At 37.7% G+C, this 24,433-nt stretch overlaps 1 protein-coding gene across 7 annotated transcripts in view; it reads right to left on the bottom strand.

The window, feature by feature from the left end:
- NSD1 (nuclear receptor binding SET domain protein 1) overlaps positions 1 to 24,433 on the bottom strand; it is a 150,372-nt gene that overhangs the window by 23,708 nt on the left and 102,231 nt on the right. For all 7 annotated transcript variants that reach the window (XM_059174410.1, XM_059174414.1, XM_059174411.1 and 4 more), the window contains 8 exons: positions 22,648 to 22,723; positions 18,709 to 18,827; positions 17,662 to 17,805; positions 14,783 to 14,906; positions 8,106 to 8,306; positions 6,606 to 6,785; positions 2,785 to 2,941; positions 714 to 919 (listed from right to left, as the gene is read on the bottom strand). In XM_059174410.1, coding sequence (XP_059030393.1) covers positions 714 to 919; positions 2,785 to 2,941; positions 6,606 to 6,785; positions 8,106 to 8,306; positions 14,783 to 14,906; positions 17,662 to 17,805; positions 18,709 to 18,827; positions 22,648 to 22,723 — 1,207 coding nt within the window. The remainder of the gene's footprint in view (positions 1 to 713; positions 920 to 2,784; positions 2,942 to 6,605; positions 6,786 to 8,105; positions 8,307 to 14,782; positions 14,907 to 17,661; positions 17,806 to 18,708; positions 18,828 to 22,647; positions 22,724 to 24,433) is intronic.

Raw genomic sequence — 24,433 nt, 5'->3', positions numbered from 1 at the left:
CTTACTCATTATGTAAGAGACTGAGGCTCATACTTGACTCAACTCCTTCTACCTCAAATGTCCCCTGACTACTTCACTGCTAGGCCAGCTTTAAAAAATCTCTTTTGACTCAGAACATTTATGCTTTGACTTTCACTATTTTATTTTGCTCTATAACTTCTCTATAACTTCCGTGGAACAAACACAACTCTACTAGAGATTCTGACTCTTGTCTAACAAACCACAGAGCTAAAGCTATAAAATAATTCCAAAGTTCCAGTACTTGGTAAGATGCTGAGAAAATACAGGGATGCCTGGGTGGCTCAGTCGGTTAAGCTTCTGCTTTCAGCTCAGGTCATGATTCTGGGGTCCTGGGATTGAGCACCAAATCAGGTTCCTTGCTCAGCAGGAAGCCTGCTTCTCCCTTTGCCTGCCACTCCCCCTGCTTGTGCTCTCTCTTTCTTTGACAAATAAAAAAATAAACTCTTTAAAACAAAACAAAATGTTGAGAAAGCAACTGGTGAGACAAAAACCTCCCTAAAGGAAAATCCTGCTATATAAAGGCAAAGCTAAAAAATAATTATGCAGATCAACTTTCCTGTAAAATCTTGTAGTTGCCCCAGAGAGAAGAACACAGCTGCTAATGGAACATACGTGAATTCTAATACACAAAAGAATAGATATGTGGGCAATAGAGGTCTGTGTTGGCCTGCGAAACAAAAGGATAAAGTTACCTTTTTTGTATGTCCCATCCACTCCTTTGCCCATCTTATCCTTGCTGCTCACATCCCCCTCCATATAGGGAAAGACTCGGGCCTGATGCGTCCACAGATAGTCATTAGACCCAAAGAAGAGCACAGGGAACTCGCCCACATCATGTCTCATCTTATCAATATTGGAAGGTACAGCTCGAGGATGGCAGATCTCAGCTGGCCACCACCTGGGAAAGGTGAAAATAAGGAAGGAAATCTTGAAGAGAGTCTAAGACACTAGGAAAATGACCTATCTCTTAGGACATGAATAAGGAATGGTCCAACCTAGTGCATTTTTACAATCTAACTAGGGAACAATGAGTAATATGTGCTAAAAACCTGAATGGCCACCCTCACAGATGTGCTCCCATAGACACTTTTTAGACCAAGTTACTTTAAGTAAATTATAAAGGAAATAATAATTAACAGTAAGTAATAATTATCTCATATAAGATAGAAACAAAGCTTTGACTATAATGTTCACTTAAGTATTATCTATAAGAATGAAAACCTGGAAACAATCTAAATGCTCAACATTTAGGGAATGATAAAGTTACTACAGAATATGATACAATGAAATGCAATTCGGCCTTTTTTTTTTTTTTTTTAAATTGGACAGAGAGAGAGAGAGAGAAATCACAAAGAGGCAGAGCAGCAGGCAGAGAGAGAGGAGGAAGCAGGCTCCTCTCTGAGCAGGGAGCCTGATGCAGTGCTCGATTCCGGGACCCTGAGATCATGATCTGAGTCAAAGGCAGAGGCTCAACCCACTGAGCCACCCGGGTGCCCCTCAATTTGGCCTTTAAAAAGGAAAAGTTTCATTAATTGTGAGGGGTATAGAAAAATGACTCCCCCCCCCCCCAAAGACACCAAGAAATGCCTTTGAAAATAAAATAAAAAGCATGCAAATTTATGCTTTACATGTACTTTAGAAAGATAACTTGGCATTAGCTAGTTAAGCTGGAAACCCCTATTCCTAGAAAAACTGTGCATGTAAACTAAGGAAGATCGACAAAATGCTCATAGTCCAAAGAGGAGAATGGATAAAGGAACTGCACTATATTTTAAGACTATATCAAAAAGAAATGTAGAGGGGCGCCTGGGTGGCTCAGTGGGTTAAAGCCTCTCCTTCCGCTCAGGTTGTGATCCCGGTGAACTGGGATCGAGTTCTGCATCGGACTGTCTGCTCTGCAGAGGGTCTGCTTCCTCCTCTCTCTCTCTCTCTCTGCCTACTTGTGATCTCTGCCTGTCAAATAAATAAATAAATAAAAATCCAAAAAAAAAAAAAAAGAAAGAAAGAAAGAAATGTAGAACAGCAAAGTGTGAACTAGAGTACTGCACTACTACAAATCTCAGGAGTGTAATAGTAAATGAGAAAAACAAGCTGCAGGAAAATACAGCAAGAATTTCTTTATGAAAAGGTCTACAACATGCAGAACAAAACATTATACATGTGGTAAACCATTACAGCAAGGCAAAGGAATAAAAAACACAAAATGCAGTATAGTGGTTACCTCTACAGGTGGGGAGAAACTGGATTCAGTAAAGAGTCATGGAGGGAGCCTCAAAAGTACCAGCAATATGATATTTCTTTAAATGGGAGGTACAATACACAGATGTTCCTTTCTAATCCTTTTAAATCATGCATGTCATAATATTCTTTTATATATTCTATGTTCAATAAAAATAATTTTAAAAAGGAAAAGATACAAAACTGAGTATAAATATAAGGCCAATGATTTTGAGGGTACATGCATTGGTGTGTCTCCAAATAAATATGCCAAACTGTTAGCAATGTATCTTCCTTGTTTATTGTGGGTTTATTTTCATTAATGAATTTTCTACAGAGAATATGTATTATTCCCATATTTACAAAACATAAAAATGAGGTCTTTTTCTTATAATGGAAAATTAATGGGCAGAGAGGCTGACCTTGCTTAATCAGAAAAATTATTAAAAAAAGAAAGAAAGAAAGGAAAGAAAAAGAGTTAAGCCCTGTATCCAAAAAAACAGAAGACGGGATGGTAAAAGAATCAGTGCCTTCATGCTCACTCACCTGTATCGTCCAACTTTTACCCAGACAATTTCCCTGTAATGTGGCTTTTTGCCTGCCTTACAATCATTGCAATACCAGTTTCCTTCAGGGATATCAATGTTCAGGCACTCCCGATGAAAAGCAGCAGGGCAAGAATCACAGCACAAAAGGCTGCCTCCTGTGGAATCAAAAAATGTGGCACTCAGAATCACTAGGCAGCACACAATGACCCAGCTGAAATGGCTTTTGCTCCTAACCAATTATTTATCTCCGAGCGAAGGGGGCTTAGTAATTTAGTTATTCAGAAAGACTTTTCTTCATGAGCACTTCGCCCCTCTCCAATATTCCTGTGAACCACAACCTTGAGGGTTTGTTATATTCACAGCAAATAAACATGAGATCCTACTGGCAAAATTAGCTTAGGGCAGTGGTCAGAAGTCAAATATGTGCATAATACACATTTCTTTCTCTTCACTAAAAGACAATACACTAAATTCTCCACAATATACAGTAAATAATCACATCTATCTGAAGACTAAACAAATGAATAAATGGCACAGTAATGTTTGCCACTGAAGTCATGCCCATATGGTTACTTCCTTCCCGCTTTTAAAATTACTAACTCTTTAATCTTTTTTATGTTTTGCACTCTGATACCTATGGGCTCTGAAATTTTCAGATTATCACTTATGAACTCTCTAACCTAACACATATATTAAAAGGACACTGTTACATTAAGGTATAATTATCAAAATGTTAGAACAAGCGATTATAGCTACATATGTCTCTTTGTAATACAAAAGTAAGATCTAGCAATAACAATGATTACAAGATACTTTAAGATATCTAAACTGAGGGGCGCCTGGGTGGCTCTTTAAACCAAAAGCCTCTGCCTTTGGATTAGGTCATGATCTCAGGGTCCTGGGATCAAGCCCCGCATTGGGCTCTCTGCTCAGCGGGGAGCCTGCTACCCCCTCTCTCTCTGCCTGCTTCTTTGCCTACTTGTGATCTCTGTCTGTCACATAAATAAATAAAATCTTAAAAAAAAAAAAAAGATATCTAAACTGAAATATCTGTGGTTTTCAATGGTGACAAAAATTACAGGTACTAATGTGGTCTGTTGCCTAAACTTCAGTTAAAGTTCTCCCCCTCCATGGAGGTTTTCAGACACCAGGATAATTAAATACATTGCAATGACAATGAATTTTCACTTGAAGATTTTTCAAGAGTGACTCAATTTATATATCTGAAGCTGAAATCCATTGTTGCAGACTATAAAAATTTTCATTTAAAGATGATTCATATTTGGGCGCCTGGGTGGCTCAGTGGGTTAAGCCGCTGCCTTCGGCTCGGGTCATGATCTCAGGGTCCTGGGATCAAATCCCGCATCAGGCTCTCTGCTCGGCGGGGAGCCTGCTTCCTCCTCTCTCTTTCTCTGCCTGCCTCTCTGCCTACTTGTGATCTCTCTCTCTGTCAAATAAATAAATAAAAATTAAAGATGATTCATATTTAAGGAATATAATAAATACCCTATTATCTTATGCCAGAAATGAGCATGTTTCAAAGTCTTAGCAAAGTGCATGTCTACATCCATCTGGGTTTTACTGTGCCCATTTTGCCTCATAATATCTTATAAAAAATTTAAAGTTTTATGACCCCATCCTACCCATGCAGACTTTTTTCCTTTTCTCAATCATCTACAGCTGGCTCTTAAAATAAGTTTTGGGGTGTTTATTTTCTTGGGGCCAGAACTGTGTGCCTACGACCCAACTCCTTTTTAGTTACAGAAGCTTTTCTCTTATCTCTGCTGTATACTGTAGCTTGATTCAGTGATTTTTGGGGAAAAGACTTTTGCTACAACAACTTTAAAGAACTTGTTTGCTCAATACATATAACCTGTACGCTCTGCTCTGAAACTCGTATTTAGCTACTCCTGGGCATTTTGTAGGATGAGTTGAACTAAGATTGTTCATGGGACGTAAGAATGATGCAGAGTCCATAATTTATCTGACCCAGTAATATACCTTCTAGAACATCTCCTATTTGTGCTTAGTTATTGCAGCTGAGTCACAATCTAATTAACAGTATAGTCTGCAAACTACATGGACTTGGTAGAAAAATCTTCCTTTTGTTAAGTTGGCTTTCATTATACACTAGAAATATTTCATATACAAAAAGGCCTTTGTACTAGGCCTTAAAAGGAGGTTATACAGCATGAAAAGAAATCTGCACATAAGAATACCCACTGAAGAAAGGCAAAGGACAGAGCTGAGGGGAAATAGTGGCAAACAGGTTTTCAGGAAAGGACATGTGGTTTGAGCTGAGAGAAAATATGAGAAAAGAAATCAATAGGATTTATCTGCAGAGATGGATGGGAGGTAGGCAGGAGAGTTTATGGTGGCATATACATATATATATATATATGAATATATATTAAAAGCCTAACACTATTCTAAAGAAGAACTATGTTTTAAGTTGAAGGGAAAAAAATTTCAATTTTTCTTCATCCACTTTAGAAGAACTTTTAGAAATTAATATCCTTAAGAGAGAAAAAACACTTATATAGACAAATTCCTTCACTTTCCTTTTGTTCCATCTCTTTAAATTCATGACAAAATGATTTAACAAAAAAGAAACACAACTTTATGATATAATACCATCTTCTAGAACTGTACACAACTATCTTAAGTAGTATCACTTAAAATTAAGCAATGGGTTTTTTTCTGATGGTGGGACTTGGGATGATTTATGATTAATTAATTCATCAATCATTTCCTCCATTTTTTATCTTTCCTTTCTCTCTCTCCAGATTTATTAAGATATAACTGATTTATAACATCGTTAAGGTTAAAGTATACAAAAGAATGACTAGATATGGGCGCCTGGGTGGCTCAGTGGGTTAAGCCGCTGCCTTCGGCTCAGGTCATGATCTCAGGGTCCTGGGATCGAGTCCCGCATCGGGCTCTCTGCCCATCAGGGAGCCTGCTTCCTCCTCTCTCTCTCTGCCTACTTGTAATCTCTATCAAATAAATAAATAAAATCTTTAAAAAAAAAAAAAAAAAAAAGAATGACTAGATATGTGTTATACTGTGAAACGATTGCTGAAATAAGCTTAGGTAGAACATTTAACACCGTACATACTTAAAATTTTTTTCATTTTGATGCTGGTGAGAATTTTTAAGATCTACTCTCTTTAGCAGCTTGCAAATATACAACTAACAGTACTGTTAACCATGCTGTACATTAAATCCCCTAAACTTGCCCATCTTCTAACTGGAAGTTTGCACTGTTTGATCATATTCCCCCATTTTTCAAGGACAATTTTATTTCCTTCCCCTTGTCTTTTCTTTATTGTTTCATTTGTTTATTATTTTTTTAAGGATCTATTTGTTTATTTGAGAGGATGTGTGCACACACTTGCATGCGCCCAAAAGTGGGGGAGAGGGGAGTGGGCATGGTAAGAGAGAAGTTCAAGCAGACTCCACGCTAAGCACTGAGCCCAAGGCAGGGCTCAATCCCACTGCCCTAAGATCACGACCTGAGCAAAAACCAATAGCGTGATGCTCATTCAACTGCACCACCCAGATGCCCTTCATTTGTTTATCATTTTAATAAAAATAAGGTAAAAACAAAACAAAACAAAATAAAACCCCTATTTGTGGAAAAAAAAAAAAACAAAACCCAAGTTTAAGCGTTCTGTTGTCATTAATTCAGAACATTACTTCCCAATATTTCTCTGGTAGCAAAGTGAAGAAAATTATTTTTGATTGCAGTTAGAATACTGCAATCTCTAGTATTAATCTCTTTTTAGACTATTCATACATTAAGCAGTCATGTCTTACCTTCTGAGCATACAAAACACCAGCTAACATTAACATGCTCGTGATTTCGGCAGCCCCGCCTAGGTGTAAAGTGATTAGGGCAGATGATACTATTAGATGCAAGAATCTTTGACCCGGCAGCCAGGCAAAAGTCATTGGCATGGTATGCCACAGGGCAGCGGACACAGCGCATCAGACGACCTAAAATTAGGAGAAGCAGGAAAACCAAGAATAAAAGAGAAAGATATTAAACATAAAATCAAAACGAGTTATTGAAATGTCTTTGTAAGCACTGAGAAAATGTCACTAGTAGAAGGAAGCACTACTAGGATAAGGGATCATAAAACACACAACTCACTATGAAAAAGCTCAGATGGGAGCTATGTGATAAGCTGCCACAAGGCATCAGATCTCACAACTGTTAAGTGAGCCTACCTCACCAAAGAAAGCCCTATTCAATCCATTGCCCTGACTCCTAGGAAACCTGGCATCAGCCTCAAACTAAATAGGGGAGATGTCACAACCTGAATAAAAGACCAGCTAGGAGAAAGACCATGCTTGCTTTCAATGCCTGGTACTATGTGATTCTTAAAGCTTGAATTTTTAGGTGAATGAACCTTTCCAACCCTTCCAGATAAAATATGTCCTCTCTTATACAGCACCTACTAAAAACCATTACCAAACTACAATAGCAATTGAAAAGGAGAAGATAAGCTGATGGTTAAATTGTAATTTTGATCAAGCAAGTGAAATTACTGTACTTAAGACTGATGAGATCTATAGGCTCAGGAACTCGTATTACAAAACATACTGCCAGTCTAATTAGAAGAAAACATACTGCCAGTCTAATTAGAAGAAAAGTCAAAACACTAGTAATTTTCCTGTTTAATCCCCTATGGGAGAAGCAGGGGCTCTTTGGGCATATAAGCATTTAACAACAGACACACAATATTTGGGTTAAGAAAAATTAGTAAGAGATCCCATTATTACTAAACAGAAATGACTGTTTTCCCAATTGAGAACAGACTTAAAAGCTTAACTTTGCCTATATACCCACAGGCACTTTTGGAAACCTCAGCTCTATAAAGCAGGAAAGAGGTTTCAGAATAGAAGTTTCCAATTTAAAAAACAAAACAAATTAACACACAAAAAACCCCCTCAATTCTGCCCTAAATTTATGCATGAATAATATTACACCTGACAACCACAGATATAAAGGGTCCACAGGAAAAGAAAAGTACTTTAGTCTAATGGAGTAGAGAGGGGGAAATTTACAGCAGAATACTTTCTTCAACTAAACAACACTATGAAATCCAAGTATTTGAAACCACCACATAACAATAGGGCTCCAAAGAATACAATGTGGGAACTGCTGGATTATTCCATTATTTTCCCCCCTCTCACATAAAATACTGGTACTCTGACAAAAGCTAGAGAGGCCATGAAGAGACATGCCCATACACAGCATCTGGAAATACATGTTACCAATGAAACCAAGGTTCTGTAATTAGAAACCCATACCTTTAGATGCAGAAACACTGGCTGGATTAGCAGCATGACAGGTTATACAGATGTGGAGGGAGCACCGGAAGCCCTTGTTCTGCATGACAGTGGGTGGATACTTCTGGACACATTCTTCATGGTAAAACTTTCCACACAAGGGCAAAAGGCACCTTTTGACATCTTCCCCACTCTGCTTACAAACAAAACAGGTATGGATTCCTGGTAAACAAAGGAAGGTAATAAATTAACACCAATTCAAGAATTCATCCAATGCTAAACCATTAGACAAAAAGTTTATTAAGTAAACAATTCTGTACCAAGTTCCGATATGGAATTCCATGCAAATCTCCAACACCAGCTGCATGTCTTATAATTCAACTAAATTCTGAAACTATATAAATGGAGGTAACATCATATCCCAAAGGTTAAGGACTCAATTGGGAAAGATGGCCTTTGCCCCTAACTTCAGATGCCAATCTTAAGTTCAGGTTGTCACCTATACTTCTGACTGGCGATAAATCAGAGGTTCCAATAACCTGCACTTCTTAGGTTTGATTAATTTGCTGGAATGGCTCAAAGAACTCAGAGAAACATTTTACTTACAGGATCACCAGTTTATCATGAAAAGATAATACTCAGGAATAGCTAGATGGAAGAGATGCACAGGGCAAGGTATGAGGAAAGGGTGGGGAGCTTTCATTCCCTCTCCAAAAGCAACACTTTATTCTGAATCTCCACACACCCACCAATCCAGAAGCTCTCCAAAACCCATTCTTCTGGGTTCTGAAACCTCAGTGCATACATAGGCTGATTAAACCACTGGCCACTGGGGACTGACTCAACCTCCAGCCTCTGACACCCTGCTTCCCTACAGATTAGCAGGGGGGAGAGGAGTGAGAGTTCTAGCCCTATAATCATAAGGTTGGTTCTCTTGGCAATCAAGGACCCATCCTGAGGTGTGTCTTTTATTAACATAGTCAAACACACACAAAGAACATCTTGGTAACTCTCACCACATAGGAGAGACCAAGGTTTTGGGAGCTCTGTGCCACAAGCTAAAGACCAAAATATGTATTTCTTATTATAAATCACAATATCTCAATAAAGAACTTTGTAACAGACTGATCGGGCTGACAACAAGAACCTACCAAACAATTTTAAGATCATTATTAAGTGAGAAACTCTTGACAATATATGTTTGCTGATGTGATGCAATAGGAAGAACACATTACCTACAAAGCATTCCTGCCAAAAGAAAACTGATCTGAAATTAATCCAGCCTCTAGATCTAACTACAAGTTTCCAGGAAATATGGAAGATAGGGCAACAAGTTAAAAGGACACCTGAAAGATGTAATAAACCAAATTTGCAATGCAGAAAATTTAGAAGGACAAATGACTGTCAAAATAAATAAACAACATTAAAAAACAGGATGGAGGTATACTGTTGTAGATTAAAAGAAACTGAAGAGAAATAACAAAAAATACAATAAATCAGTCTTATCTGGATATTGATTAAAATACTATAAAAAGACATCTTTGAGACATGAGAAAATTGAAAATAAGAAGTAGGTGACACACAGAAGTTACTGTATAATCTTGCTATGTATTAGATATATATAGATAGATATGTATTTTAAAGATTTTATTTATTTATTTGACAGGCAGAGATCACAAATAGGCAGAGGCAGTCAGAGAGACAGAGGGAAGCAGGCTCCCCGCTGAGCAGAGAGCCCAATGTGGGGCTCAATCCCAGGACACTGGGATCATGACCCGAGCCGAAGGCAGAGGCTTCGGCCACCGAGCCACCCAGGCATCCCTAAATATATATTTTTAGGTTGTGTTAGACCTTTTGAAATATATGGGTAAAGCACCTGCTATTATATAAGACTGATGACTCAAAGAGCTGTACCCCTGAAACAAATATATAAGAAGAAATATATGGGTAGACAGAGGGAGGAAACTGATAACTACTGAAGCTAAATGATGAATACATGGGATTACTTTATACTGTTCAACTTTTATAAATGTCTGAGGATTTCTGTAATACAAAGTTTAAGAAAAGGGAAAACCAAAACAAAACAAAGAAACAATTACCTCTCTTTGAGAAGCCGTACAAAGTAAGGGAAAGCCCAGGCTTGACAGAAAGACCTGAACATGAATCTTGCCTGTAACACTTGCTGGAAACAGGAATTCATTAAAATAACCCACCATACCTATAAACAGTAAGATCACCCAGCTAGTAGTGATTTTAAGAAAAAATTTTAATTATCCATTTGGAAAAAAGCAAACTTCTTACTGCCTGATGTCAATATTAAACTGGAATAACCTAAATTATGGTGTGGTCACTCCACATTAGAAAAATAGGGTGAGCCACAAGAAAAAAGAAATGACTCCCTTATTTTTACTCTATTCACCTAGGGTAAAATTTCTCTACCCTCAAAAATAGTAGGGCTCCTGGGTGGCTTAGTCTATTAAGCAACTACCTTCGGCTCAGGTCATGATCCCAGGGTCCTGGGATTGAGTCATACATCGGGCTCCACCTGCTCTGAGGGGAGCCTGCTTCTCCCTCTCCTTCTGCCTGCTACTCCTCATCTTGTGTCTCTCTCTCTCTGTGTCAAATAAATAAGGTAAATAATCTTTAAAAAAATTTTTTTTAATTAAAAAAATAGCAATAAATCTACCTCACATCATATATGAAAATTAATAAAGAACAGACCTTAGACATAAAGGTAAAACCTCAAACTATAAAATTTTCATTAGAAAACAAAGAAGCTTTATGACATTGGGTTATAAAAGCTTTCAACATGACATCAAAGCACAAACGTTAAAAAAACAAGCTGATAAACATCATTTACAATTAAAAAACTGCTCTTCAAGGGACGCCTGGGTGGCTCAGTCATTAAGCATCTGCTTTCAGCTCAGGTCATGATCCCAGGGTCCTGGGATGGATGCCCGCGTCAGGCTCCCTGCTCAGTGGGAAGCCAGCTTCTCTCTCTCCCACTCCCCCTGCTTGTGTTCCCTCTCTCAAGGTCTCTGTCAAATAAATAAATATCTTTTAAAAAAATAAAAATAAAAAACTGCTCTACAAAAGACATGATTAAGAAAAAAAAAAAAAAAACCACAGACTGGTAGAATAATTTTCAAAGTATGTATCTGAGAATATGTATAATGAACTCTTAAAACTCAACAGTAAGAAAATAAACAACCGGGGCGCCTGGGTGGCTCAGTGGTTAAGCCGCTGCCTTCGGCTCAGGTCATGATCTCAGGGTCCTGGGATCGAGTCCCACATCGGGCTCTCTGCTCAGCGGGGAGCCTGCTTCCCTCTCTCTCTCTCTGCCTGCCTCTCGGTCTGCTTGTGATCTCTCTCTGTCAAATAAATAAATAAAATCTTTAAAAAAAAAAAAAAAAAAAAAAAAAGATCAGTTATCGTTATAAAAAAAAAAAAAAAAAAAAAAAAAATAAACAACCTAATTTAAAAAAAAGATTTGAGGGGCGCCTGGATGGCTCAGTGGGTTAAAGCCTCTGCCTTCGGCTCGGGTCATGATCCCAGGGTCCTGGGATCGAGCCCCACATCGGGCTGTCTGCTCTGCAGGGAGCCTGCTTCCTCTTCTCTCTGTCTACTTGTGATCTCTGTCTGTCAAATAAATAAATAAAATCTTTAAAAAAAAAAAAAAAAAGATTTGAACAGATACTTCATCAAGGAAGATGGCAAAAAAGCACATTAAAAAGAACCACAACATCATTTGTCATTAGAAAAATGCACATCAAAACCACAATGAAGTACCACTACATATCTGTCCAAATGGCTAAAAATAAAAAGACTGACAATACCAAGTGTTGATGAAAATATGGAGAACTGAAACTCTCATCCATTACTGATGACAATGTAAAATGATACAAACACTCTGGAAAACAGTAGGGATGTTTTTTAAAACGTTAAACATATACCTACCATACCTTCCACCCTTAGGTATTTAGAAGTAAAAAGAAAATGTGTCCGTACAAAGACATGAATGTTCATAGCAGTTTATTAATAATACCCCAACCTGAGAACAACCCCAATGCATTATCAACAGATGAATGAATAAACCAACTGTGACACATCTGTACAATGGAATACTACTCAGCAATAAAAAGGAATGAACTCTCAACATGTGCAACAATGTTGCTGATCAGAAATGACCTATGCTGAGGGATGGGTTCGCAGGTGTATGTACACACACATATGTATTAGAACTTAACAAATTATACTTTATGCAGTTTACTGTACAACTCTCCCTCAATAAAGCTGTTTTAAGAAAGAAAATGAACTACTGACAAACACAGATGAGTGTCAAAAACATTATGCTGAACGAGACACAAAAAATCTATATACATTTTGTTCCACTTATGAAACTCTTAAAAAAAAAATCTCTTGTGTAATTACAGAAAGCACATCATTGTTTGCCTGAAATAGGATTGGGGTCGGGATGGGGGGGTAGTGAGGGGCAGAAGGATCAACTAGGACTAATTACAAGGTACTTTCTGGAGCAATGGAAATGTGTTCTGAATCTTCATTGTGGTTATCCTTACATATGTGTTTATAAATTTTATCAAGACCAACCAAAACATACATTAAAACCAGTGCATTTTCTAATAGGTAAATTATCCTTCAGTAAGGTTAATTCTTTAAAAAATACCTTTGCCATAACTAGCTCAGAGAATATCACATTATAATAAAGATAAGACTAACAGAGGCGCCTGGTGGCTCAGTGGGTTAAGCCTCTGCCTTCGGCTCAGGTTATGATCTCAGGGTCCTGGGATCAAACCCGGCATCAGGCTCTCTGCTCAGCAGGGGGCCTGCTTCCTCCTTCCCCTCTGCCTGCCTCTCTACTTGTGATCTCTGTCAAATAAATAAAATCTTTAAAAAAAAAAGACTAGCAAAGCTGAATTATCTGTGTAAAAGGCAAGACTTCTCTAAGATTAGGATTAAGAGATATGCACAAAACTAAAATTTTTTTCCCTAAATTTCATTTATAGGGCTGGATGGCGCACTATTTCCCATAATGATCAAAAGCCCACTGTACGGGAGGCAAAATAACCCCAGAACTATCTTGCCTTCTAGCTTTTGCTCCCACACTGCTAAAAGTAGTGTCAGAAAGAGGAGATAACTCAATATGACACAGCCACTGATTGACAGACACAAATTAATTCTGTCTCTCAGTTCCCACAGGAGCTACTTTAAACCTACAACTCCACTCTTCAAGTTAGAAACCACCTTTTCCCCATCATTCTCACCAAACTAAGAAAAACTTTGGCTTATTCTCCAACTCTCCAACTCCAAGGTACATTCCTGTTTTATCTGTTTGTCTCTTCAAGATTACTCTCTCCTATCACTCAGCAACTACACTCCATTAATTATTCCCTCTTCTTACAGGAATTTATTTCCGTATGTGGTTCTTAACATTCATCCTACAAACATTCAAGATGTTCTTCCTCTTGACCCTATAATATCCTTCCTTCAGCTACTACCTTCTTTTCCATGGATATCAAGCATTTTTAAGAAGTAGTGTACACTGCTATCCATTTGCCCCTCAACTAGGTTTAGTGTGGAACACTTGTGTGGCAAATATATTTCCCACTGCTATATATATTAGCCTCTTATCACCCCAAAACCTCCTTGGTCTCTTTGCTACATGTGCCCCTGCTAATGATATCCTACTCTCCCTGGCTTCACAAACATTCTTTGACTAGCTCCTCCTCACCCTGCAGTATTCTTTTTAATGTGGGAACCCTCTGAGTACTTTTTTGGTCCTTTTCTCACTCTCCAGATGCTTTTTCCCTGGGCAGGTTCATGCACACTCATGGTTTTAATGACTTAGGAATGTAACCGCTTTTAGCCTCCATTTTTCCCTACTACTTAACGCTATAGCATTCACATATAATGCTGAAAAAAGAACCATCTCCTTAGTGTAGCGGGTGAGGTACTTTACAGTTGGTTCCATCTGACCATTCTCAGTTTCTGAGCCAATCTATATAACTCTCAAGATTATATACATCTTTCCCCTGTACCCCTGGGGCTAATAATACATTACATGTTAATTAAAAAAATAAAAAATAAAATGTCTTTCCTTTTTCGGTAAATAGTTTTGTTCACATATGATATACACACAGAAAAGTATAGCATCGTAAGTGTATAGTTCAGAAATAATGATAAAGAAAACATGCTTATGTAATCACCGTTCAGCTCAAAAAATATAAAACATTACCAGTAATCCAGAAACCTTGTCACTAACAATGCCTCTTCCCTAAAGTATCTTAAACTCTCAACACACTAACTTAAACCTCCTATTTCCCAAATATTCTATACTTTCATTACTGGATCTTCTTGTACTTCACCTCCCCACACCAATTTCCATGTCTCTTTTAAAGCCAAACTTAGCTATCTTCCTCTGTGGAAATGGCTCATCTTTGTTCACCTATCACTATAAATCTATCTCTAATACAATCCTTTTGCACTATATTATACTATCAATTCATTATTCACTTGGTATTCTTTTCCACAGGCAAAGACCACACAGCACTTATCTGCGTCTGTCGCAACTAGCCCTGTATTGCCATAGAAAGTGTCTGCAATAAATGTTGGGAATTTTTCCTGAAAAACTTAAAACTCAAACCATCTTTGGAAGAAAACCCCATCTATAACTACTTCACCTGTGCGACATTCATTGCAGATAAATTTTCCTCTTGGCATCTCAGTTAATCCAAGGCACTCCAGGTGGAAAGCCCCACAGCACTGAGCCTCACATAACAGCAGCTCACCCAGTTTCTCACAGTTCTGTTAAGAGAAAGAAAACAGGTATGTCTATAAAGGGTTTTTTAAGTCCCAAGCAGAAGGCCTTCGTGAAGAAAGATTAAGCAGGAGCTTTCCAGAAAGAAGAGAGCCCACCATTTATTTAGCCAATATTTAATGATTAATTCCTCTATGCCAGCCTCCACAAAGTCCCCAGCTCTCATGGTTCGTATATACTAAGGATTGAAAATACAAGTAAACAAACAAACATAAAAGATATCAGATAATTATAAGCACTAAGTAGAGAATTCAAATAGCTACTTGGGACTGGGAATGGCCTCTCAGATGCAGTTCTGAACTCCAAGTCAGTCACATGATCTGACAGAAAGACCAGGGAGACAAATACAGAAAGTCCACAGATAGGAAAAACTATGTTAGGTCTGAGAATCATAAGGGAAGTCAGTGGACTACAGTGAACAAGTTATATGTGATAGAAGATAAGGTAAGAAAAAGGCAACAGCCTGATTGTGTGGTCTTACACATTATGCTACATTTCCAGATTGTATTCTAATTACAGAGGTGTGCCATTAGAGGGCTTTAACAAGAAAAGGCTAAAATCATTAAATGATTAAAATCATTAAAATCATAACAAGAAAAGGCTAAGATATTCATTTAAAAACAGAGTCCTCTGATTACTACATGGAAAATGAGTTCAAGAATGAGAAAGGTGAGAATAGCAGTAAAGAGACAATCAAGAAGGCTATTGTAATAGTTCAAGCAAGAGATACTGGTTAGCTAGACTTGGGTTCTAACAGTCCAATAGGGCTCTAATCAAGGTTTAAACAATGTTTGAGATACATCTACAACTATCTCAGAGAGGTCGCCTTTCTGAGATGATCTCATCTAAGATAGGGTATCATTTATGATAGGGCCTTAGGAAATAGAGATCTGGCTTTGTTGCTTTCAAAACATAAGATTTATGAAAATTCTGCAAATTCCCAACATTTGTTACTTTCATCCCTCTAACATCCTGATTTGTTGCCCCACAGTAATCAGCAGGAAAATACTAAAAATGAAAAAGAGTCTTATTGTGGAAGACAAGAAAGAAGAAGGCAACTAAGTAAGTCTAGTATCTTCAAGCACCTAAAGAAACAAAAGGTCTTGGCCACTTAACATCAAAGCTTAAAGAAACAAATGAGGAGAGGAGAGCTTTGGGAAAAAAATGCCAGAGGCAGCCAGGGATTAAGAGCAGACAGACCCCAAGGTCTTAAACAACCTACAGTGTAAATTAAGTCTTACAACTCTGGCTCTTCCATTATCCCCTAACTCACACATAAAAATCGACAAATGCCATATATATTAACCACTTTATTTTGTACAATCACAGTGCCAGTGATACCAGCTTTTATGTACAATAAACAAATTTGCCTTCACCATTTAAACAGGGAAACTTCAATTACAGTATATATCAAAGACAAATTTAAAACGTGTTATGGACTAACCCTTTAACTGGGATGACGAAGTAATTCATCTTTCAAAATGGTAACCATGTGAGTGAAAGGATATGATATTAATAAATTAAACAAGGACAACAGATTTAAACAAAAAGTGATCCAAACAATCCATGATCACAAGGCAACTATCCTTTTAACCACATTTTGTTGATAATCTTTGTTGTTATACAGTCTCTGAGGAGTAACACTGTGTTTGGGTGCTGATCTGAATATGATCAGCATTCTTTATACAGTAATGAAAATGAAAAAACAAACTGAATGGAAATTCTACTGTTCTACATATTCTAGGCTTGGGTTAACTTTATTTTTATCTGTTTCAATAAAAAAAAAGAAAAAGAAAAAGAAGCCTTCAGCTTTTTACAGGCCAGCTTTTAATAATTTATAAAGGTAAATCAAGCCCATGAAAAAGAGAACATAATCGAATCATCAATTTAACTGACTCTACTCCCAAGTCTGATAAAGTCTCTTTACAGAGAGGCAACACAACATAGTGGTTAAGACTCTAAACCCAGATCGCTTGAGTTTGAATCCGGGCTTTGCTGTGTGACAATAAGGAAGTTATGGAACATCTCTCTGCTTCAGTTTCCTTGTCTGTAAAAATGAGGATAATAATGGCAATCTACTTTACAAGACTGTTATGACTAAATGACCTAGTATTTATAAAAAGTTTAATTTGGTAAATTTTTTAAATTTATTTATTTGGGGTGGGGGGCATAGAGGGAGAGAGGGAGTGAAAAAATCTTAAGCTCACAACTCTGAGATCATGACCTGGGCCAAAATCAAGAGTCAGTTGCTTAACCCAGGTGCCCCCAGAATATTTATAAAGTGATGGAAACTCTTGACACACAGTAAACACAGTATACATACTTATTAAATAAATATAAAAAGGCAGCAGTAGATTCTCTGAAGTCACTATTTTAAAGAAAAAGAAATCTCAAAGTGAAAATTTCCCTTAAAACATTCCTTAGAAACCCAGAGATTCTCACACCATGAAACATACAGGAAAATGATCTTTAAGTAATCTGTGATTCCTTCTCCCATCTCACACCTGCTCCATGGCATCTACTCATGGGTAACAAGAGCAGGTGTTTTACAAAACTAAATATTTATTTTCCTTTCTCTTTTCGTGAGAAGGGATAAGATTTAAATCCTTAAAGGGAAGTGACTCCACTGGAATCATCCAGGAAAAATGTTTATTCTAACATGACTGGATTATCAAAAGATGGAGAGGGCTTTTCTTAAAAGACACACAAGCAATCCAAATGCAAGTGGGCAACATCCTTTACCTGACAAACGTTCTCCTTGAGTGCAGCTCCTCCGCCTCGTTCGCCCTGCAGCTTTTTAGATGCTGGCATCCCATGATCATTCTCTACACCCTCCTCAACAGTCTCCTTGGGGCTTGCAGCTGTTCTGTGTGTCATCAGTTCTCCCTTGCAGAGAAAAAATAATGTCCCACATCTGTATTACAGATGTCTCCTCCATGTGACCCCCTCCCTCTGGGCTGCTATTTGTCTAGCCATTAAGCACTTACAGATGTTCAGCCAATCACGCGGGCGGACTGCATGCAATGTTAGTTCTAACCCTGCTGTGATTGGGCGGGTAGTGGGCGCCTCATGCCCTGCCACTAACTGCTCTGAGGCTGTTCCACTGGAACTTTTTGAGCTGTTCCATTTTAAGGTTTCACTAAGGGAGAGAAAACATTCTTAAGTTTATTTGATTACTTATTTGTCCTTCCAAGATTAGTGTTTCCTAAATAATGCCTCCCTTGGGCATTCGGTTCAAATTATCCTGGAAAGAAACACTCCGTATAATAATGTGTAAAGCTGACCTCACTTGTTCTAATTCTCTTTTAACCTGAGTTGAAAAGCTAGAGACCGCATCAATGACTGCACTGATGCTCTACAAGGAAATGGTTTTAAATCTACCTTTGTTTCCTTAAAGCAAATGTTTACAAACATTAGTCCAAAATTAAGCAGTTGATGGTTTCAAGAAATAAGCAAATGAGTTTCCCTCTAATTGCAGCAGTCTCAACTTATAAAGGGCAATATCTAAGTTCATTCAGATCATATGGTTACTTGGTATTGTGCTCTGGTTATTTAGAAAAAGCTTACTTCATGATGAAAGCTATAAAATTCATCAGATACCTAGAGCATAGGATGTTGTCTATTAAAAAGATCATATCCATAGTTGCCATATACGTCTTCTTATAGCTGTTAATTAGTTGTTTCAGTAGAACATGATTCTTAAGAAAACTCAAGGGAAGAAGGGTATGGCCTCTACTGTGGAAAGTAGATTTTCTTTGGAAGGTCAAAAGATGAGGAACTGAGTAATACCTCTGAGGTTGGAGTTTCTTTTGATGAATCATCATTTTTCATTTTTTTACAGTGCACCTTGGCTATAGTATGCCTCTGTCGTTTTCGCTTCCTTGGTTTATCAAATATCTTGGTAGTGCCTATAACAGAAAACAGGCGTTATCTGCTGGTTATTCACCCACATGTTCAAGAAATCCTACCCTCAACTTAAAGGACCTCAAAGAATTACAGAATGTTAGAGTAAAAAACTAATCATAAAGTCCATTTAATTCCCCAACTTAGTAGATGAGGAAAAGGGCACAGAAAGGAGAAGACTTACCAATACCTATATAACTAGTTGGGGAAAGAGCTACACATATATAAATTCTGTCTCATACAGATTAAATGGTAAAATGAGTAAGTAGGTTAAAGCAGTTTCATTTTACAAGATGAAACAAACGTCTTCATAGTTCCTCAAAGGACTTAAATATCCTATAGATGGGGAGGAAATACATTTAGTACTCAGGAAAAGATACTAAAACCTGACCTCCAAACTAAAGACAGTAAATTATATCACTATACAATATAAGGATTAAGATGAAAAGCTGAAATATAAAAATCTGGCTTGGGGAAGGAGGAGACCTCCTACAAAACATTTAGTGGCTTAAAGGATATTCATGCTGTAGAACTAAAATCCTGAACATCCTACAATATAAAATAGATAATATATGATCTAATCAGGCATATTTATAAAATGAAATTCCAGTCTCTCCCTCATTGTCTCTTATACATATTTCAACTTTTTGTTATAGAAATAAAGAGGAATCTCAAGTGCTACTTCATAAAATGTTTCAGGATAATTAGGCTAGGTAAAAACATGAAGGCTAGACTTTGGAAAACCGGCTTGGTACTCTCTTTCTTGGGACTGCTTGATGGAGATGGATGGAGAAGCTCTATCAAAGCTTCCAATCACCTATGACTAAAAGAAGAATTAATATGGTAGCAGAATAAAAGTTCAAAATTCTCAGGAGCTAAAACAGTTGATGAAATTTGTAAAAGATAAAGTACAGGTTGTACATTTTATAAAAACTGAACTACAAAAATAGAAGAGCTAGTATTTTGAAAGTTTTTTTTTTTTTTTTAAGGCAAGCAAGCAAACCGGTGAATCTGTGAAATTATATGTGAACACAAGGTTAACATAAGCTAATATACTACTAGATTTACTTACTAGAAAACTTAATAATCTTGGGTTACATTTAAAGATGTGCGTATTTACAGGGCGCCTGGATGGCTCAGTGGATTAAAGCCTCTGCCTTTGGCTCAGGTCATGATCGCAGGGTCCTGGGATGGAGCCCCACATCAGGCTCGGTGGGGAGCCTGCTTCTCCACCCTCTCTGCCTGCCTCTATGCCTACTTGTGATCTCTTGTCAAATAAATAAATAAAATCTTTAAAAAAAATTAAATAAATAAAATGGTCTTAAATAAATAAATAAGGATGTGAACATTTAAGGAGTGCCTCAGTGGCTCAGGCACTGATTGAGCATCCGCCTTCGGCTCAGGTCATGGTCCTGGGGTCCTGGTATTGAGCACCCCATCAGGCTCCCTGGTCAACAGGTGGTCTGTTTCTCTCTCTTCCTCTGCCCCCTCTCCACCCCTTCTGCTCTTGTCTCTCTCAAAAAATAGATAAATAAAATATTTTTTTTAAAAGATTTTATTTATTTATTTGACAGAGAGAGATCACAGTAGACAGAGAGGCAGGCAGAGAGAGAGAGAGGGAAGCAGGCTCCCTGCTGAGCAGAGAGCCCGATGCGGGACTCGAACCCAGGACCCTGAGATCATGACCTGAGCCGAAGGCAGCGGCTTAACCCACTGAGAGACCCAGGTGCCCCCCCCCTTTTTAAGTGCTCATTTAAGAACACATGTAGTACTGCCTGGGTGGCTAAGTAGATTAAGTGTCTGCCTTCAGCTCAGTGATGATCCTGGGGTCCTGATATGGAGCCCTGTGTCAGGCTTCCTGCTCAGCAGGGAGTCTGCTTCTCTTCCCGTCTGCCCCTCCCCCTGATTGTGTGCTCACTCTCACACTCTCTCAAATAAATATATAAAGTCTTTTTTTTTTTTCCTTTCCTAAAACAATCACATGGAAGCTTATGTAACATAACATTCCCATGACATAACCTTCCCATGATACCCTTTGCTGGCAGACCACATCTGATACTATATGCTGAAATTTGGACTAATATCTCAGAAATGACACTATTCAATAAATGGCACTGGAAGATGAATGAATAAAGTGGTACAAAGAATTGGCATGGAGAAAATCTGGGGTGGATAACAACATGGTAGTGCGGCAATGAGTTTAGTGAGGTCTGGATTTAGTACCCCAACACTGCCACCTCTTTCACCTTGTTTTTCTATTAATACAGGGATAATATGGATAATACCCTAACTCTCTGTAAAGCTTTAGATGGGTTAGATGTTAACAGTCCTAGAGCAACAGACTGAGCAAACAAAGGATCTGGTAGAGGAAATGCTTGAACTACAATATTATATCTATTATTGAATGAAGGCCTGCCTATCCCTCTAGGCATAACGAAGATCACCATGTATAACTTTCAGGACTCAGATTCAAATGTAATCTAAAAGATTTCCAAGCATGGGGTGATTAGGTGGCTCAGTAAGTAAACCATCTGACTCTTGATTTTAGCTCAGGTCATGATCTCAGGATCGTGGAATCGAGCCCTGCACTGGGCTCCGCACTGAGGGTGGAGCTGCTTAGAATTTTCTCCCTCCCTCTCCCTCTGCCCCTCTCCCTGCTTGCACTCTCTCTAAAAAAAAAAAATAAAATAAACATCAAAAAATAAAATAAAATAATTTTTTTTAAAAGCCCTGAAAAGAAGCAACCACAGGGACCACACTCAAAATGTAAGCTCTCTTTTCCAAGTATATGCTCACTAACCAAACAGCATAGATGTGACAAAGAAATTAAGACTATTTGTGAAAAACAGGCTTAGATGACTTGTAATTTCCCTCTCAACTCAGATTCCACATTTTCTGTCCTATAGAATAAAAAATGAATCAAAGCCAAGAAAGTACACACCTGGGTGGCTCAGTGAGTTAAGCCTCTGCCTTCAGCTCAGGTCATGGTCTCAGAGTCCTGGGATTGAGCCCCAAATCAGGCTGTCTGCTCAGTAGGGAGCCTGCTTCCCCCTCTCCCTCTGCCTGCCTTTCTGCCCACTTGTGATCTCTCTGTCAAATAAATAAGTATAATCTTTTTATTTATTTTTAAAAAGATTTTATTTATTTATTTGACAGAGAGAGAGATCACAAGTAGACGGAGAACCAGGCAGAGAGAGAGAGATAGGGAAGCAGGCTCCCTGCTGAGCAGAGAGCCCGATGCGGACTCAATCCCAGGACCCTGGGATCATGACCTGAGCCGAAGGCATCGGCTTAACCCACTGAGCCACCCAGGCGCCCCAATAAGTATAATCTTTAAAAAAGCAAAAAAAAAAAAAAAAAAAAAAAAGCCAAGAAACTAGCGATTTCAGTTAGAGAATTACCTAATAAGAAAATTGAGTAGGAGACTATTCTTTATTGTTCCTAACTTTTCTTTAGTCTAATATAATTCTAATTCTATGTAACTAATTTCAGCATAAAGCTCAAAATGACCATCCAATTTTCTAGTGTCATCCACTGTATTAGGAAGCAAATTTGGGCAAACAAGTTTTTGTTGTTGTTTTAGAAATCTTATTTTTATTTATTTCTAAGTAATTGTTACACCCAATGTGAGGCTCAAACTCATGACCCTGAGATCAAGTCTCATGCTCTTCCAACTGAGCCAGCCAGGTGCCCCTTGGGCAAACAAGTTTTAGAAGATATAATCTCACTGGTCTTGCTAACATATATAACAACTTCTCTAGTTAGCTGATCAGGTGGTTCATAGTTATTTTGCATTACATTTTTTTAAGTTTCAAAAATACGCACCTCCACCATACTCTTTAGAATGAGATGCAGCACGTGATTCATTAATGTTGTTCTCCAAGTGACCGGCTTCGTAACACTACAAATAAACAAAATGCAACAGATTTACAGAGGAACCAAAAATAAACCTTTTATATTATATGCCAAAAGCTGAACTATTATCACAAATACAGAAATCCTGGCTGTTTCTGGCAACTAAATAAATAGTATTAACAATAATGGGTTGAACAGAAACTACATGGGGAAAGACCTCAAAAAACAAAAAACACAGCTCCAAAAGACTCCTACGAACACACACTCCTTTGGGCTTAACCAGAGACTCCCAATGTATCAAGCAGATACAGAATGGTACTCTGATTCGAATGATACTCTGATTCAAATGGTAGACAAAGAGAAAGGGTATATTCCCAGAGACCCAGCATCTCAGCTCTATTCCATACCACCCTGCATTTAAAATCTATCTTCTTAAAACTGCATTTATAGCCATTAGATTTTACAAAGACTTATTTACTTGATGAATTCTAAATATTAAAAAGCTCTGAATCAGTGCTCACTCCAGCAGTACATATACCAGAAAGCTCTGAATCATGGAATTATCTTTCTGATTTAATAGGCTATAGATTAATATAAATGAAAGCAACATTAAATCTCAAAACAAAACACTCAGACATCAAGAGTAATTTCCTACACATTTCACTCCTCTACTAGTAATGCTCGTATGAATTAGTTTCAGTCCAATAAAATGTCTTCTACAATAAAAATATTCTTCAGCAGGAATGTTAAACAAAATTTAGTGGCCACAGAGTCAACAGATGCTATTCTTGCTGTAAAGTCCCCAAATTTTGCAATTGAAACAAGCTAAAATACAGCAGTGAATGTCCAAATGCTCACTATATCCATTAATCAAATCATTAACTTGTACACATCAATTATATCTCAACAAAACAGGCAAAAATAATACCATTCTCTAAACTGACCCAAATGTTGATTTTCTTTAAAATGTATCATTACCTCACCTGTAGCATTAATGAAACAGCTTTACATAATTCGCCTTGTATAATACTACTAAACTTATCACCTGATAGCAAATGTTATTTCCATGCTCAAAATATTGTGATGAATCACAGTTTCCTTGTCCCTTACAAGGGGCTAAGATTTGAGTAAGACAAAGTTAGGAGGGAAAGCAGTGCACAAGGAAACTATCACAGCCTCACCTGTACATGTCTCAGAAAATGGACTTTGAGAAGAATGAAAGAATTAAAGATATAATGCAGACTTTTTAAATGAGGTATAAAAACACAAATAAACTGAGCTTTACATTTACATGCTAACCCAGCTGGGTGAATAACTCATTAAAGCAAAAACTAGGATCCTCAATATAGAATTAAATGACATAAGCCTATTATAGCTAATGAAAGAAGTCCAAAAACTCTATTTTTGATCTGATTACAATCTGTATTTTTCCTATTAAAGTTTTCTTTCTTTAATGGAAATCTGTGCATCCTAACAACTGAATTTCTAACACCCTGAATTACTCCTCACACATATGGGCAATAGGATATTTCCTAAAAATTATTATCCAGGAAAATAACCTTCTATTTCCATCTACTATTTAGTAATACCTTCTTGGCCAATAAAAACCATGTCTGCAAACTCAAAAACTTAAGTTCAAGTGTTTCTGCCTGGTTATAACTAAGCTGAGTCTTTTCTGAGGTGTTATGCAGACAGGGCAATGGGATAAGAGTAGGTTAGTGGCTCACAGAGAAAGAAGAAAGCAGGTAAGAGGTTT

This window comes from Mustela lutreola, chromosome 5, assembly GCF_030435805.1.
Source record: "Mustela lutreola isolate mMusLut2 chromosome 5, mMusLut2.pri, whole genome shotgun sequence".
NCBI classification, from domain to species: Eukaryota; Metazoa; Chordata; class Mammalia; order Carnivora; family Mustelidae; genus Mustela; species Mustela lutreola.
Note: the sequence above shows the minus strand (reverse complement) of the source record. Positions and strands in the feature narration are given on the sequence as shown.